Here is an 18,699-nt window from a genome sequence, read left to right as displayed (position 1 = left end):
AAACATTCAGTCAACCTTGACTTGCTTGGACTTTCCTTGTCCAGTTTCATTCACCAAGACTTCCTGCCCAGCCTCCAACCAGGACTTCCCGTTCAGCTTCACTCACCAGGTCTTCCTTGCTCAGCCTCCAACAAGGACTTCCTTTGCCTAACCTCCAACTAGGTCCAATAAGGACTTCCTTTGTTTAGCCTTCAACTAGGATTTTTCCTGCCTAGTTTCAACTAAAACTTCCTCTTCCTAGCCTCCAACTAGGACTTTCCTTGCCCGATCAACCTGGCTAAGACTTTCTTGTCCAGTCCAACTGACTAGGACTTCTTGCTAATCTTTTGATCAAACTGACCTGACTAAACTTTACTCACATCCAAATATTATATCCTATTTGGATCGATCTTTGGTCAAACTGACCAGATCTAGATGTATTATCAAACATCAAAACTCTTAAATATAAATTAGTACTTCTTACACCAACAATTAGGACATGAAGTAGGATTTGTGGTCCTAACCACAAAAAAAAATATTTGTTAGCATTGCCTCCTACTATTTATGTTTGTTTATTACTATTTTGTTGTGCTTACTTTAACATGAACAAACAAAGTACCATATGAATACTAACGAGCTTATTTGGCCTTGCATAAGTGCAAGACAAAATACAAAATTGTATTGGCAAGTAAGCCATTATTCAGCCATTATTCATACCCTCTAAACTTCTAGTCACATCATCAATCCTCAACAAAAGGTTCTCTACGGGACAAACTTGGCATCCCCTACCTAGTTAACCCTCATCTTCTGTAAAAAGGTGGAATCCGCCACCTTAGCGTCCCCACACGGTCAGCCCCACAACCATCTGTGAGGAGGTAAATCGAAAAATTACAATTGGTCACGACGTAGGAAGATATTGTCTGATTTTACCAGGATTCGAACCTTTACCCTCTTCTGCAACTCTACTGTGTCGTAATCAACTCAGCTATGCCCCGAGGGCAAATTAACCCTCATCATTCTTTGATGATGTTGACCAAAATTATGAACCCTCGGATTACAATCCATACTTAATCTCTCACAGCTCACTGTCTTCTAGGGCTTCACATACTACATCATCCACAATGATGTCACCCAAAGCTTCTTTCACTAGGTTTTCTCCAGTTTGCACAAGACTCCATATCACCAATTTCCACTAGGACTTCATACGCCTCAGGTCTTCACCTATCCGCCCAAAGGCCTATCACTTTTAGGAATTTGCATGCCCAAAGTCCAAGCCTCTAAGGCTTTGCTGATACCACCCAAAAGTCTTGTTCCTTAGGTGAGTGCGCCTATCGGTTTTCATCAATTTGTCCGAAAGTATCAGTTCTAGGTCTTTAACCATCACACGTCTCATGCCATCCTTCAACATCCCATGTACAACATGTCAAGTTTAAACAAACTCAATGAACATAAATCAATAACACATGCAAGCTTAACTTAAACTATTTGTCCAATATATCAAAACATCTAGGTTGACTTTAAGAGTCATAAGATTAAATCCCATTAGAAGTTTTATATTTCTCTAAGCTTTCCTTTTGTAATTTCTTGTATTGTAATCCTATAACTTATAAAAGGTTTCTCGACCTCTATAGTTTATTAAGAAAGGTAAAAAGTAATCCACTAATAAATCATAAGTTGGAATGAATTTAGTGAGTTGTTAAATCATGTTAAATAAACGTGTTAATGATTGTAAGTATGATTCTTATTTATGTTTTATTTCCACCATTAATTATTTTTGTTACTTTAGTATCAAGAACAAGAGTAAGTCTAGAATCACATTTATAAGTCTACAATCACTATTCAATGATCCTATACCATCTTATATAATCCTTTCTTATGTTGTAAATTATTTTTATTTAACATTGAATTTTCTTATTTTTGTGATTGTAAACTCAAATTGTAAAATTTCTCCACGTGAAGATATACAAGGAGGAAAAATATAAAGAAATTCTCAAAGTAACTCACTAATAAATCATAAATCATAAGGGAGTAAAATTAAAAATTTTTGAACCACTTTACAAGTCCATGTTTGATTTGCTTTGATTGAGTTCTTTGTATTTTTGCTCGTATTAACGCAATTTGAAACACAAGCAAAAAAGCCAATGACCGGGTTGTTAAGGCCTGGTCCATACTTCGGTTTCAGAGTGTAAGTGATTTTTGTTTTAGGTTGTCACACCAAATGTGGCAAGGTCATAGATATAAAAACTTGTAGTTTTGAACCATGATTATTTTTTGAAAAGAAACTAAGATAATCATAAAAATATAAAGACATTTTTAAAGCAATTGGCCTTAAAAACAAAGAACTCATCTGGACAAATGACCCAGAAAATGCTCATAAAAAGAATCAGACTGTTCCTGCATTGGCTTCTCAAATGGCTGTCCCAGACTAAGATATCAAACATCATACCAAGAGACAAAAGAAACCATAATCATTGTACCATCTTTCGAGGGAAGATGTAAACTTTTACATCCACGTTGGACATATAAGCTAGAGGTTAACTGAACATTCCCAGTATTATATTCAATCCCAACAGCTTCTTTATTTACTTCAACTGCCGGTTATTGCTAAAGGGCATCAACGGCTAACAGATCCTTAATATACAAAGTTCAAATAGAAAGAGAAAAATAAATACGGGCGTATTTACCTCACTAGAAACTTCTCAATTGATGAAATAAGTTTAGATTCTGGCACAGCCCCAAGAATAGCTTCTTTCTTCTCACCATCTTTGAATATCATCATGGTTGGAATGCTCCGAATACCGTATTGTGTGGTTATGTCAGGGTTCTCATCCGTGTTTAACTTGTAGCATTTGAGCTTGCCTTCATAATCCTTTGCCAATTTGACAATGGTTGGCTCAATTAGCCGACATGGCCCGCACCATGGTGCCCAAAAATCTACAAGCACTGGGATATCAGACTCCAGGATGAGAGTTTGCCATGTTTCTTTAGAGACAGATGGAACTGTGGCACAATTGACAAATTGTTAACTAGTGGAATAAAGATAATTTGAAGGTAAAATAAAGTTGAGTAGAAGCATCCTAAAGTTACTGAAATTGTTGCACAGTTTGGCAGCCATAAAGATATTGTTAACTCCTTTAAATCATAATGAATTTGATACAAATTGGAAAAAAAAACACCTTGTGTCATGTATCAGGTAAAAGGTAATAAAAGCATAGTGATGCAGAACAAACGTGATCCTTGTGGTAAGTGAGATTGGGGCTTAGGAGCCCAACTCGGGATTGCTAGGGGTTTAACAATTATATCCAACCTGAGTTCATCCATGTCTATACATTAGTTTGAGATTGACTTGATCTAACCCAACCTAAACTAATGTGGCTGCATATTGTTGATAATTTTAGGGACAAAATATCACTTAATAGTCAACTTACATACTTAGAAAGACCAAGGTTGTGATTGTTTAGAAGGCAGAGACTGTGTGCTACAAAACGGATCTAAGTCATTTTTATTTACTTCGCCCAAATATGGGCAGAAGTGAAAGAAAGAATTGAAATTGGCAAAAAGATGCTCGCAATGAAGGAGAGGGAACTGGAGGTGCAAAGGAGTGCCAGTGCCATGATCAAGAGGGTCAACATGAAGAAGTGCCAATTTGAGGATGAGAACCATCAACACCTCCAGTGGCAAGGAGGTTCTCTATGTAATAATGGATCATCATCAATTGTTTGTCATGGGGGCCAATGGTGACATCCAAGGCAAAGTTTGGCATCAAAGAAAGAGAAGAGGAAAAAGACATGGATAATTGATTCTCTCACTCCTGCCCAACTCCTTTCCTCTTTTTTTTCCTTCCCATCGTCAACCTGATTGCATAAAATGCACGACAATTCCTCCTATTCACCCCTCCAACAAATAAGGTATGGATAGGAGCATGGACACAATGAACATATAAAATTTACAGAAAAGAAAATTAATCATTTGATCAACCAAATGACATCAAATATTTGCTACAGTCAAATATAATAGAAAAAAAATGAAACACCTAAGTACTACTCTTCATACTATGACATTGCCACAGCCACATAAGACTACTACAAAGAATTCACTAGCTATTGAGATTTAGCATGTTTTTCTAGTCCTCTAGCAACATGAAAGTACCTTGAGCGTAATTTTCAAAATGTCTCCAAGATTTAACTGCTTTTCCTGTCTATTGTCAAAAATGCCCCCAAAGATTTTCTATTTCATTTTAAAATGCACCCTCTCCGTTACAACCTATCAGGCATCATCTTGATGTCAGCATCAAAAGAACCTTCCAAGCCATGGGCAAGCATCGTGAACAGCTGTTGTTCACGTGAAGGCAAGGACAAGCCTACCATGTGATAGTCAATATCAGCGATCGTGTCTTTAAAGGTTTCCTCTACAAGTCTCGATGGTGGCAGCCACTCCGATGATGAAAAGGAAAGCTCCACAGAACATCTCAGAGCTGCACCAAAGCTGCTTCAGTTGCACTTCCTCATCGCAATCAATGTTGCCACCATCAAAGCTAGTGATTATATAATTTTTTCTTGCAGACTGGTTGGAAGCACTACTTTCAATAACCAAATAAATTGATGAATCATCTAATTGCTTTGTTGTAGAAACATGTCCTTAATTTATCTTACTTCCTTTAATTACTTGTGGCGATTATATTTTTTCCTTTCGAATCAGTATCTGACCATTTCATGATGATACTGTCTCATCTTCTTCCTTGCCACACTTTGTTGCTGTTCAATCACCATTATTTCAACACTAGTCATGATTTTTTGGACCTCTCTCTAAACAGAGAAGGGGAAACACATGATTCAATGTAAATTAGTTAAACTCCATGTCACCCCACAGCCTCTCCACTCTATCTCTATAGTCTGCCATGAAGTGTGTGGTCCACACACATGCTGAGATGCCAGCTTGAAGTCAAGGTAAGCTCGGCTCCAACCTTGCCATCATTGTGATAGGTCCAGCTCATGCTCGACAGCCTAGCTCACTTGTGATGCCTTCATTGTTTCCGCCACAAATAGTGGTCTTGTTCTCCAATGGTGGCTAGGGTTGTCTCGTCGAGCCACTACATGCTTTGCATAGCACTCAATACCAATCACAGTTTTTTCCCAATGATAATTGCTGCCTGCAAATCTCAGACTGAGGCGCCTTCGCAGCAACACTCACTCAGCCATCCACAGTGGTCTCAATACCAATCACAGTTTTTTCCCAATGATAATTGCTGCCTGCAAATCTCAGACTGAGGCACCTTCGCAGCAACACTCAGCCATCCACAGTGGTCTATGTTGCTGCCCATGTTGCCCTCAGTCTTGCTGTCACTACCTTGTCACACATGATGCTAAGATCTCGGAGCTAACAACCTTAGCACTGCCCAACCTTTGTGAGCTCGACAATCGCTAGCCTTCCTGAGCTCAATAACCACCAATACACCATCAGTTGTGGTCCTCTATGGTAGCAGCCCTATAAATGTTGCACATGCCCTTCTTTTTACTCCTCTGAATTAGGTTGTAATAGGTTGTAACAGAGAGGAGACATTTTGAAATGAAATAGAAAAATTTAAGTGGCATTTTGACAATAATAGAAGCTTGGGGACATTTTAAAAACTAAAGCTTATGGGCATTTTAAAAATTACTCCTGCCTTGATGAAACATTACGAATTCCATAAATAATGTTTTGAATAACAGATTACTAGTTCATAAAAATGATAAAACTAAAATCTTATAACATAAATCCACCATGATTTCTAAATCATTCAAGAATAACAACCGTGAATGTTGGAATAATAATCATATTTCTTTAATAAGTATGTGTGAGAGAGATGGTCCTACTTTTAACGTGAGATAGTTCTAATTATTAGCAAAGCTAGTAAGAAATCAGGTAACTTATATTGAGCAGTAAAAAAGAAGTATTGGGATTAAAAGGATAATTCATAAACTTTAAGTGCATGAAAATAACTTTTCACTTTACCTCCATCTTGGAGATCTCAATCATTTGCATAATGACTTTGTATCTTCCTAAACAATTTATTATGTGTTCTAGGCTACTCATTTAATGTGTAAATAGGTACCACAGCATGTAGTTTTGAGCAAAGACAAAAGTAATGCAAACAAATTATCCCGCTATCTTTTGCTAAGTGCCAAATGCAACAAATTTGGTACTCAATGCAATGTTGATGAGTTCAACCTCCATGTTCTTCTACACATCAAAACAAAATTCTCATCTTTAATGGTGAATCTTTTGACTATTAGTGTAATCAAGTACAAACTATCTTCATTTGTCAAGACTTTTGGGACAATATATCAAACTTATATGCATATCCACCATCATCAGAAGGGACGGCAGAATAATAAGAGGAATACAAGAAGAACATGAAAAAGAATGCTTCCTGAAGATGTAGTCACTCTGGAAAAAATTTGGCAACATACAAATGAATGAAGGTGAACGCATGCAAGCTTTTCTTACTAGGTTTAGAAAATTATCAATCAAATTAGAAGTTTTAGTGAAACAATGACAGACAATTTGTTCAAAAAAGTTCTTATAAGTTTTCCTATAAAATATGCCCATGTAGCACTGTGATGGAAAAATCAAAAGATTGTTTATTTATATCTCTTCAAACGTACAAGAAAGGCATGCCCTCTAAACAACCCCTTAAGCAAGCATTCCAAACAAATAAGAGAAAAGAGGAACTCTAAATAAAATTGTTCAACAATTCTCGCTCTACCTAGCCACGAGCTTTTTCTATCAAAACCTTAACATTGTAGGGGATATTAAGGTTCAAGCTGTTGATGACTCCAATGCTAGCAATAAATATAGTTGGTGTTATAGGATGATGATAACAGATCAACTTTATAGGACCTCATGCCCGATGATCACTTGAGGGAATTGATCCATAATAATCAAAGTAATCTGATTAATTAATTTTGTTCTTTGCTTATGATTCTATACATCGGCATATAAGAGTATCTTGTCAACATAAAATTATTAATAATACTAAATCTAATGATCTAATCTAAAGGATAATATTTTGGAAAAGAAAATTATTAATTTCTAATAAAAATAAACTTAATGACCTAAGGATGATTTGAATATGTATATTGGGGAATCTTATCATCTTTGCCCACCAGTTGTGTAAACCAAAGATCAATCAACCCATTTAATTAACAAATCATGAGGCAGCAGGAGATCTAACTCTTTCAGGACAACGAAAAGTCAACAAAAGCAGGCAGAGCGATGTACGAAACGGGATCTAACCAAAATTCAGCTGGACAAAGAACAGAAACTATTACGCTGCACTGTCATATCGGGGGCCTCGCAAAGAACGTTTTGGCGGCGTGAAGCCTTGGAGACGACCTTCTGCGCCTTCGGGTGTGAGACCCTCGCAAACCGAGTCGACATCCGCAGGCCCCGGAAAGAGGGGAGACGCCTCGTCGTTGGGCAAGCCAGGGAAGAGCCAGCTGGGGCCATCGCTGCAGCAGCAGGCGTCGGCGCATGCAGGCGGTGCAGCGCCATGGATCGGACGGCGGCGGCGGTCATCGAGTCGAGATTAGAGCTCAATAAATGGGGATCGAGTCGAATGCGGTGAATGTGGTTTGTTTTGGTAGTCGGTGAGGGAGCTACTTAAATACTGAATAGGCCCTGGGCCCCGTCCTCGGCTCCCCTTCGCCGCCGGATTCATTATTTTTGGAGAATTATAAAATATATTTAATACATTTTTAGTTTTTATTTAGGTTTATAATATTATTCATTTTATAGTATACTTTATGTTAAATTTTTTTAACCACTATTAAATTTCCATTTTGCATTCCTTAAATTCTATATCATTATTAATGATGAAACCTTTTAACCTTTTATACTCTCAATTTTGTCTGTAGTAGGCATTCGTGTCTTTAATTTTGGATAAAAATTAAAAGAATATTATTTATTATATTTATTAAAAAAATGTTTTTTAAAAATAAAATAATATTTCATCATATTTTTATTTTAAAAATATTATTATTCTAACATTGTAGCAATATACTTTAATGTCTAGCCACCACGGCTATAGATATTACAAGGTATTAAAGTAAATAGACTTAACTTAATCAAGAGTATTACATATTTAATTTTGTTATATCAAAATATTTTTTACCACCTTCATTAAAATTACTTAAACTTTATTAAAATCATTTTAATTTTATCAAAAACACTTTAACAAAACTGTAGCAACTATACTTATAATTGTTATAATATGAAATAAATTATAGCAATTAGGTTCATAATAAAAATATTTTAAATTAATCAAAATTACAACAAATAAAGAAATGTTATATTAAAATATTCTTATCAACTTTGCAAAATTATTCAAACTTTATTAAAATTACTCTAACTAACTAAAATTAACTTAACACTATTATAATGGTTAGGACTACATCTGTTATAAGTTGTAGTAATTACTATAATATATGTTATAAGTTACAGTAACTACGATCATAGTTGTTACAATTATATTAGCTATGGGCATTATAACTATTACAATAATTTTAAATTTATTTAACTAAGTTGGAATTAATTTAATCAATTTTGAATAATTTTGACTAAATCGATAAAGAGTATTATGATATAATATTATTCTATATGTTATAATTTTGATCACGTTAGAGTAATTTTACTCCATTTTATACCATCAATCACTATAAGAGCATCTGCAACGGTATAATAACAATGACGTGGCTGGGAGAGAGAGAACGCGTTCATGCTTTTGAACGCGTTAACATGCAGTGGAGTGGGTCCCACACTTTTTTTTTATTTTTTAAAGTCTTTGAACGCGTTAAAACCTTATCACCGTTGCAGATGCTCTAAAATAAAATACTAGAATAAGAATTTCTTAAGATAAAAATATGATAAAATAAAAGGGCATTGTTTTGATGAAAATGATAATAAATGACTCCCTTTTAATTTTTGCCCTTCTTATAATACTATCAATCACACTAAATGACACAAATAATGTTATGCTTGTCCAATGAAATTGGCATGGAATGAATGGAGAGATATTACTAGAAAAGTTTTTTGCCCTTTTTCTTGGTTTCTCCTTTCTTTTTTCATCGAGAGGTATATCAAGTGAATGTACTCTCTCTTAATATTCTTTCAAATCTTGGGGTTAGCTTTCCTCGACTTTAACAATATTTTAAGAGCTTTGTCCACCCTCATCATGTTGTAAATCATAATGAATATTGTGTAGTATTTAGATAAATTAAGATGGTAGAAAAAGATAAATTTGAAACTTTGCATCCACTCTCTCTTAATAGCCTATTGATATAAGCTATCATCTTTATTACTTGTTCTTTTCGTGGATGTACTCCTAAAAAGTCACCTTTGAGACTTCAAGTCTTTTAGCCTTATCAATTTGCCATGGGCATCCAATGTCTTATGTTCGTCATCATAGTTTAGGAGTAACAAAAGATAGGTTAATACATGACACTTTGATCTCATCAATGTGCTAGCCCCTTGTCTATTGGTGTGCATGAGCTAAGAGGTTGCTTTATCGTATGAAGCAACTTCTTATGATCTAGGAATGTCCTCAAGTTCATTCTTAGTCGAAAAAGTTCATGCCATGGAATGCATTTTCCCCTCGATGATGGAGCAAAGTGATATGTTTCTAGCCATACTAGTCACAATCTATTACAAAAGAGAAAGCATGGACAATTGAATCTTGAAGTGACATCGAATGAAACTTTCACCTCCTACTATTTTATTCAATTTCTCAGTGCTCATTGAAAAATTAAGAAATTGCTTGAGTCTTCTTAGCGACTAGGACCCTATCATCCTACACCACCAAGCCTAACTATGCATGGCTAATAAGCTAGTGTAGTGGGGTTGATCAGATAGGTATTTGCTACAAATTGCATACAATGCAACGCCTTTTCAACCTTTCCCTCAAGATTTATTAGACCTCGACAATGACAAACAAATTCGAAAAGCTAGTAAAGTCAAACCTATTAATCCACAGTCATCTCATGACCTTTAACACAAACATATTTGCAGTCAAGGTCATGCTTTCTCTCAAGTCGCATGCCATGGGATGTTTTTCATGCACTAACTAAAAAAGGCATTTGAATTTGAAATTTACAAGAGAGATTCCAAAATAAGTAGTCTCTTTGATCCCTTTATGCATCTAATACATGTAGGAAGATCTTATTGATGCAATCGACCTTTAAAATTTTGATGTTTATTTGATTAATATGTTTAATGGTGAGTATGGTGAAGGTCGTTGGCCAAGTAACAAGTAGATAAAGGATGATCAGATGTTTGACAGTTAAGTGAGAAGTCCTAATAGGTTAAGGTTGACCTAGGCAAGTGAAAAAAAGTGAAAAGTCCTATCAGATCAAGAGTGACCTAGGTAAGGAAAAGTATAGAAAGATTAAGGGTGATCAAATATTTGGTAAGGAAAAAGTACACTACAACAAAAACAGTCATAGACATCGGTGGAAAACCGATGTCTATGAGAAAATCGACTGATGTCTATGAAGGCGTTGTAAAAGGTCTGACATTTTAGACATCGGTTTGTAACCGATGTAATACAACTCAACGACATCGGTTTGTAACCGATGTAATATCACTCAACGACATCGGTTTTGCAACGGTGTAAAACCGATGTAATATATGTTTAACATCAATTTTAACAACGGTTTTCGACCGATGTAATATCACAACGACATCGGTTTTGCAACGGTGTAAAACCGATGTAATATATGTTTAACATCAATTTTAACAACGATTTTCGACCGATGTAATATCACTTAACGACAACGCTTCCAAACCGATGTCATTGAAATTAAAACTGTTGTAATAACACTTATTTTTTTATGTTGTTTGTCAATTATGATCAAGCAAGAATACAAAATTATCATAATATTATAAATTCACCAAACAAATCACAAATAGAAAAGTACCAATATATTTAATCACCTCAATATTTACAAATAACCAAAAGTAACTAACACAAATATTCTTCTTGCAACATATTACACATTCCCTCAGCGTTTTCATCCTCAGAAGGATCACCTTCAGCCCCATCGTCCTCTTCCTGGTCTTCGCCATCTTGTTCATCATCATCCTCTTCGTCCTCATCTGAATCATCATAACTGTGTTTTTTACAGCACTGCAATGGAAACACATAATATTAGGTACATTCTCATTAACTGAATACAATATCTGAATATAAAAATCTTACAAAAACGAGCCCAGCCAAAATAGAAGATCCTACAAAAATAAAATAAGATAGGTTAGTAATAATGTAATTATAACAACCTATTTGAAAAATAAATCTTTACAAGTAATAACTTAAAAAAATCCTAAGTAATAGAAATACTAACATACCTTGCAGACAGCTATTGATCCACATCAAACACTGAGAACATCAGAACAAACCTCCTTTGCCAATCCAAAATCTGCAAGTTTCACAGAGCCATTCACGTGAACCAATATATTTGCACATTTGATATCTCTAGCACAGTAAGGATATCTATTAAGTTTCTTCTCATAGGATATAGAAAAAAACAAAATAATTAGCACAAGCTGTTCGGAAAGCACAAATATTTGATAATAAATTGACACACTTTACTATATGAAACCATCTTGAAGAATAAATTCATGTAAATGTAAAGAACTTGATCTATGAAAACTGCCGAAACAAGTTATTACCTTGTCTGTCCCATAATACTGAACAATGTTATCATGTTCAAACTGACTCAGCAGCATATACTTACACCTGGAATTCAAATTAAATTTGAATTATGAAAGATTTAAGAAATTTAATAAACAGTTATATGAAAGAATTATGATCCACCCCATTTAAACCCATCTGCTCACCTCATAATCCCAACCGAACAATAACTCTAAGCCACAATTCCATTGCTAAACCATAAGCCTAACCAAATAGCTAAGACAACTACAAGAACATTTACCTCAGATTGAAGCCCTAGCTCTCTTTTGATTTGGTTCTTCCTTGCGGCAGCACCACACCAATCCTGATCGGTTCCAAATCACACAACAAGCTGTGAGGCAAAATCAACCAAGATTCAAGGAAATTGAAGGTCGTCCAACTGGTTCAACTCAAAACTGAAGTAATAAACCTAGTTGCCCTTCCCTTACCTCCCGATTTCTTCTTCCTTTGCTTCCTGGCAGCAACTTCCTCAATCTCGGTCCTAGGGCAAGGAGGTGCGGCGGCGTCGAACTAGGCGTGCGGCTAGGGAAAGGAGCTTTGGTCCTTGTGGGGCGGCGGCGGCGGCGAGCAGCAAGCGCTAGGGTTCTGCTTCCTTGCGATTTGGCGGCGGCACGGTGAGGCATCGGCCGGCGGCGACGGTGGAGGAAGAAGCGAAGAAGTAGAAGAGGGTTTGCGGCGGCGGTATGGCTTCGTCGGCAGATCTGTAGCAGAAGGGGTGCGAGGGAGAGGAGGCGGCGGTGAAGGGCGCGGCGACGTCTGGCGGCGATGGGCGCAGCAACGTCGGGCGGCTACGGTGCGGAAGGGGTAGGAGACGGATGTGTTAGGGTTAATTAAATGTAAGTAACAATGAATTAAAATAATGTAAATATAATTAACGTAAAACGTATAATTAATGTAATAAAATTTATAATGAATTATTTATTTATTTATTAATTTGTAAAATATAAATGATTTATATTATTTATTTGTAATAAAACGTATGATTATTAATTAACGTATAACGTATAATTAACATAATGAATTAATATAATAAACTTATATTATTTATTTATTTATTTATTAATGTAAATATTTATAAAACATTTAATTAAAATAATTTTATAAAACATAAATGAAAATGAAATTATAAACATAAATGAAATTTTTATTAATTTATAAATATTTATTTATATTTATATAAAGAGAATTTTTATTCATTTATTAATTTATAAATGAATAGTTAAATATCATAGAAAGTCAAAAAAACAAAACGAGTTTAAAGGGAGAGAGGGAATGAAAAAAAATAAAAATATACAACAGTTTTAAAACCGTTGTTGTAGCTTCCAAAACCGTTGTTGTCGTCCCACATAGACAACGGTTTTCAAACCGTTGTCGTAGTCTTCAAAAACCGTTGTTATAGTCCCAAAATAGCGGACATAGACAACGGTTTTAAAACCGTTGTTGTTTCCTCCAAAAACCGTTGTCGTAGTCTCCAATCAACAGTTTTAAATTGTTATTATAGCTTTCAAAACCGTTGTTGAAAGCGCAAATAGACATCGATTTTAAATTGTTGTTATAGCTTCCAAAACCGTTGTTGAAACTGTAAATAGACAACGGTTTTCAAACTGTTGTCGTAGTCTTCAAAAATCGTTGTTGTAGGCGGACATAGACAACAGTTTTAAAACCGTTGTTGTATCCTCCAAAAACTGTTGTCGTAGTCTCCAATCAACCTCTCAAAGACAACGAAAATATACAACGGTTTTAAATTGTTGTTATAGCTTCCAAAACCGTTGTTGAAAGCGCAAATAGACATCGGTTTTAAAATGTTGTTATAGCTTCCAAAACCGTTGTTGAAAGCGCAAATAGACAACGGTTTTCAAACCGTTGTCGTAGTCTTCAAAAACCGTTGTTGAAAGCGCACATAGACATCGGTTTTAAAACCGTTGTTGTAGCCTCCAAAAATCGTTGTCGTAGGCTCCAACCGATGTCTCAAAGACATCGGTTTTTGTTAAAACCGTTGTTAAAAAGTAAAAGACATCGGTTTTGACATAAAACCGATGTCTTTTGAGTGTTGTTAAAGACCGATTTTCTTGTACTAGTACAAGTAAGTCAAGGGTGATCAAATATTTGATAGAAAAAAAATTATAGAAGAGTGAATCTTAATAGTACGAAGTATTGGAGGAGTAAACTTTAAGCAAGAGGGAAATTTAAGAGGAGTGAACTCCAAACAAATAAGCCCAGTATGTCAAATAGACTAAGTACTAAGCTTGTATGTTGTTTGTAATTCTATCTTGTAGGAAGATGGAGCTAGATAAAAACTCAGAGGATTTGAAGACTGAAACATGACTGGAGCACTAGGCCATGTTTGAGTGACCGAAATATGTTCTAGCGATCCGAGATGATATTGAATCTGAGAGAAGTGGTCAACGAATCAGGATTGACGAAGTTCCAAGCGATCGAAGTGTCAGCAAAGCTCTATAAAAGGAAGGTTGAGGTGCATGTTTCAAACATCAATCTATTCACATCTACTCTCATTCTATGCTCAAGTTCTTGCCATCTGAATGGTCCAAGAAGTCCTAGGATGAGTGTTGTGCATTCAAGGCTTTCAGATTGGTTCTACTTTTTGTATGTGTTTGCTTTATTATCATATTTATTTTCTTATGTTTTAATTGTTTGTTTTATAAAAACTTTGTAATAGGTTTCTCCATAGTTGGAAGGTGTTCGGAAGAAATTAAAGAGAAAATGGTAGAGGAAGTAGTGCTCAGCTTAGCTTGAAACATTCCACTCCTGAGTTGGATCCTACATTTGAACTGTCTTCAATCAGCCGAGAGAGTGTACGAGGAGACGATGAGGGAGGGAGCGACACTTGATGATCACATAAAGATGACTCTCTTCGTCATTTAGATCATCTCGCTCCTAGCTTGTATGCTTTTACTGAACTGCCTTCAGTCGCCAAGACCTCAGGGGAGTTTGTTTCTTTCTTTTCTTTTTCTTACTTTTCTTTATCTTTGTCAATGTGTGCTTGCTTTACTATGTTTTCCATTCATACATTTTGTTTGGTCGTGTTTGCACATTGTTCCGTTGTGTCAAGTTTTCCCTATGTGTTCTTTCGTAAAGCTTTGAGAATTGCAAAAACTTGTTAAATTTGACTATCAAATTTTTGGATTTATTGACATGATTGAAAACTTTGCTTGCATGTGGTCATTAGTGTGGCGATGAAATCTACCTTGATAGATTGAGCTTGATGATTTTATTCTAATGAGAATCTTAGCCATGCTTTTTTTTTATCCTCTTGTATGTGAGTTGCACTCATAATATTTGGCACTCTAGAATTTGATTTATTTTTTTTTTTGAGATTACAATAACATAAGTTGCATGAATGTGATGAAGGCAACTTTTCTTATCTATCTTTTGATTTCTTCCCTTATTTTGCTATCATACCAGTGAACATTCCACCTGATGCTTTCATATGTCATTGTATTTTCTTTGTCATATCTTTTCATTGTCCTTATATTGTCATTGTCATATCTTTTTTTTTCATTTCCATATCATGTGATGAGAGTTTTAGTGTTAGGGGGGGGGGGGGGGGGGGGGGGGGGGGACATATATGTGTGGGAAGAATGCTTGTTGAAAAAAAAATCTCTCTGTGTACTCAAAGTAAAAAAGAGAGAGAGAAGAAGAAAGAAAAAAATCTCAAGCATGTTATGTGATGTTGAGATTGAAGAACAAAAAAGAAGCATTTCTATGATAGGCTACAGAATAGTAGCGATAAAGCCATTGAAAAAAATTGATGTATCTTTAGTTGACATTATTGTTAGGAGACTCCTATGAGTTGAGATGTTTTATGAGATTTATATTTTTAAGATATTGTAGGTGGTTTGTTTGTGTATCATGTTGAGTAGGTACAAAGGAAGTTGAGTGTTGGATGTTTCACTACTAAAAAATCATGATTTTGCGGCAGTTATTTAGCGATGGTTTTTAAAACCGCCGCTATTATTTTTTTTCCCGGCGGTTTCAAGCAACCGCCGCAAAAATAAATTTTTTGTGGTGGTTTAAATTTGATTTGCGGCGGTTTAGTGATTAGCGGCAGTTTATAATTTATTTCGCGGCGGTTTAAAATTAAACCGCCGTTATATTCTATTTTCCCGGCGGTTTATAATAAATTATAAAACCGCCGCAAATCAACTTCCGCTAATAAATTATAAAACCGGCGCTCCCTCTCGCCCGAACCAACCTCACGCCGCGCGGTTCACTCTCGCCCCCAAACCCTAAACTTCACGTCTTCACGCCGCGGCTCCCTCTCGCCCGAACCCTACGAACTTCGCCGAGCCTTCCAGACTTCGCCGCTGAGACTTCCTCTCTGAGACTTCGCCGCTTGCCACCCTACGAACTTCGCCGCTGCGACTTCCTCTCTGGACGCTGCGGCTTCCTCTCTGGACGCTGCGACTTCCTCTCTGGACTTCCTCTCTGGAAAATCTACCCTCTTCAATGCCGTCGTAAGCTCCCCGTTCATACCCACGTATCGTATTCTTTTGTACTTGCAATCCCTTTCGCTTCTTGGTGTTGGGAGCCAAAAATAGATAGCTTTTTGTTATCAAAGAACAGTCGAAAATGAAAAAGAATTCCATTTTAAATCACAATTGTGAGTGAGTATGGTCTTTTTTTTGGTGATTCTGATATAGGTTATCTTACGATGATGCCTTGTTTTCAGGTGGAGAATGGGAAAGCCCAGGCAGCAAATTTTCCCTTTTGTACCATAGAGCCAAATGTTGGCATAGTGGCAGTCCCTGACCCTCGATTGAATGTACTTGGAAAGCTTAGTAAATCTCAGCGGACAGTTCCAGCGTTTGTAGAGTTTGTTGACATTGCTGGCCTCGTCAAGGGAGCAAGTCAAGGAGAGGTAAACAGTTTGTTATTATGTTTATTGTGTTGGTAAGTCACTAATAGGACAAACATTAGTCTTGTTTAACACCTTCTATAGAGAGATAGATCTGTATAGTTTGGCATACTTGCAACAACAACATCTTGACAATATAAGTTTTCTGTGCTTAGCTGGTTTTTGAATGTTTGTTTAGTCTAATTAATTTTGATTTATATCTGCCACCTCTGTTTGTTGTTCACAATTTACCTTTTGGATGGCAACAAGCTATTTTAATCTCTGTTTGTTGTTCAAAGTTTTTTCTACAGTGCTTTTGAATTTTAATCTCAATATCTCTTTTGTGTGGATAGTAACTCTCCCAAAGGATTGACTTAACTAAGGGTATTTATATTTTTTTAATCTACTGACAATAGCAATTAACAGGATTTAAACATAGAACTTGCTATTCTGATACCATGTTTTCAATTTTGGTGAATTTTTATCCCATAGATGTTGGATGTTTTAAAGGGCCAAGTCTATACTTCTATAATTAATCTAGTATTCTCCCAGATATTTTGAAGAAAAAACTAATTTTCTCACAGATTGTACTTGGAACTATGATTCTAATATGTCCATGTGTCGCTCTTAATTTTCACATTACTTCTTCTGATGTACTTAAGGTTGCACACAAAAGTATGTGGCTTTAATATCTGCAACTTGTAGTTAACTTGCATGCTAGGGAACCTAATAAGTGCCTCATCTCTGGAACTTGTAGTTAACTTGCTATGCCCCCTTTTTTATGTCTTATTTAATGGTCTTTTTTAACAACTACTATAGCGTGCTTTTAATTTAATTATCTATTATTGAATTAGATATGGACAAAAGTTGGATTTTGAAGCCGCGAGATACTCCCGAATATATAGATGGATTATTGAAATTTTTGGACTTTGCATTTGCTAATGCATCATCCGATAATAGGATAAAGTGTCCTTGTTCTCGTTGTGGATTCAGACTATTTCAGACTAGAGAAGAGGTGTACGATCACTTGTTGTTAAGGCCCTTTCCACCGGGTTATACAGTTTGGCTATTACATGGTGAGAGAGGTGAAGGGGAGACTTCTAGTTATGTGCATGAAACACAACATACTAAATATTCTGAAGATCCAATCCGTGATATGATTCAAGATGCTTTCATACTCCCTATACCAAATGTCAGTCAAGATTCAACAATGCATGATCCATTAAATGAATGTGAAGGAAGAATGCCACATTTACAAGAGGGTCCGAGTGGTAAAGCTAAAGAGTTTTATGATTTGCTTAAAGATGGGGAACAAGAATTATATAAAGGATGCTCAAAATACTCAAAGCTTTCTTTTTTAGTAAAGTTGTATCACATCAAGTGCATTTGTGGGATGAGTGACAAGGCCTTGTCTATGATAATCGAGCTGTTGCATGATGCCTTTGAGCATGCAAAGATCCCAGAATCATTATACGAGGCAAAAAAGACTATAAAAAAACTTGGTCTAAATTATAAGAAGATAGATGCATGTCCAAATGATTGCATGTTATATTGGGGACCCGATAAAAGTTTGAATCAATGCAAGCGATGTGGCACATCTAGATGGAAAAATTCTTCTATTGAGCATAGACTTGCAATTACTAAAAGGAAAAAACAACCAGTAAAGTTTCTTCGTTATTTTCCATTAATTCCTCGGTTACAAAGATTGTTCATGTCTAGTAAGACATCTGATGATATGAAATGGCATGCTGTGGACAGTAATAAAGATGGCTTATTGAGGCATCCGAGAGACGCTGAGGCATGGAAAAGATTTGACTCTAAATTTTTTGAATTTTCTTCGGATGCACGTAATGTTCGCCTTGCTTTAGCTAGTGATGGGTTTAATCCTTTCGGAAACATGAGCACTAATTATAGCATTTGGCCTGTGATTCTCATTCCGTATAATACCCCTCCTTGGACGTGCATGAAACAAACTAATTTCATCCTCTCGATGATCATTCCAGGTAAGAAAATGCCAGGGAATGACATAGACATTTATTTGCAACCTTTAATCGATGAGCTGAAAGTGTTGTGGGATGGTGTTGAAACATTTGACGCTTCATCGAATGAAAATTTTAAAATGCGGGCAGCATTGATGTGG

The 18,699-nt window shown here is 35.9% G+C and overlaps 1 protein-coding gene and 1 long non-coding RNA gene across 3 annotated transcripts; both read right to left on the bottom strand.

The window, feature by feature from the left end:
• Positions 1-2,429: 2,429 nt before the first annotated feature.
• On the bottom strand, positions 2,430-7,576 carry LOC141826887 (uncharacterized). Its single transcript, XM_074714207.1, has 2 exons — positions 7,290-7,576; positions 2,430-2,979 (listed from the first exon to the last, which is right to left on the bottom strand). The coding sequence occupies exons 1-2, from the start codon at positions 7,534-7,536 to the stop codon at positions 2,660-2,662; spliced, it is 567 nt and encodes a 188-aa protein (XP_074570308.1). The 5' UTR covers positions 7,537-7,576; the 3' UTR covers positions 2,430-2,659.
• A 3,635-nt stretch (positions 7,577-11,211) lies between these two features.
• On the bottom strand, positions 11,212-12,429 carry LOC141826051 (uncharacterized). Of its 2 annotated transcripts, none has more exons than XR_012601602.1 (5): positions 12,133-12,429; positions 11,946-12,035; positions 11,683-11,749; positions 11,359-11,429; positions 11,212-11,241 (listed from the first exon to the last, which is right to left on the bottom strand). It is a non-coding gene; the product is annotated as an uncharacterized LOC141826051 (long non-coding RNA). The 2 variants fall into 2 exon arrangements; XR_012601603.1 differs by having other exon boundaries at positions 11,946-12,008.
• Between the last annotated feature and the right edge of the window lie 6,270 nt (positions 12,430-18,699).

The sequence above is a fragment of the Curcuma longa genome, chromosome 4 (genome assembly GCF_044706935.1).
Source record: "Curcuma longa cultivar G26 ecotype Majalengka, Jawa Barat chromosome 4, ITB_CL_G26_1.1, whole genome shotgun sequence".
Classification (NCBI taxonomy): Eukaryota; Viridiplantae; Streptophyta; class Magnoliopsida; order Zingiberales; family Zingiberaceae; genus Curcuma; species Curcuma longa.
Note: the sequence above shows the minus strand (reverse complement) of the source record. Positions and strands in the feature narration are given on the sequence as shown.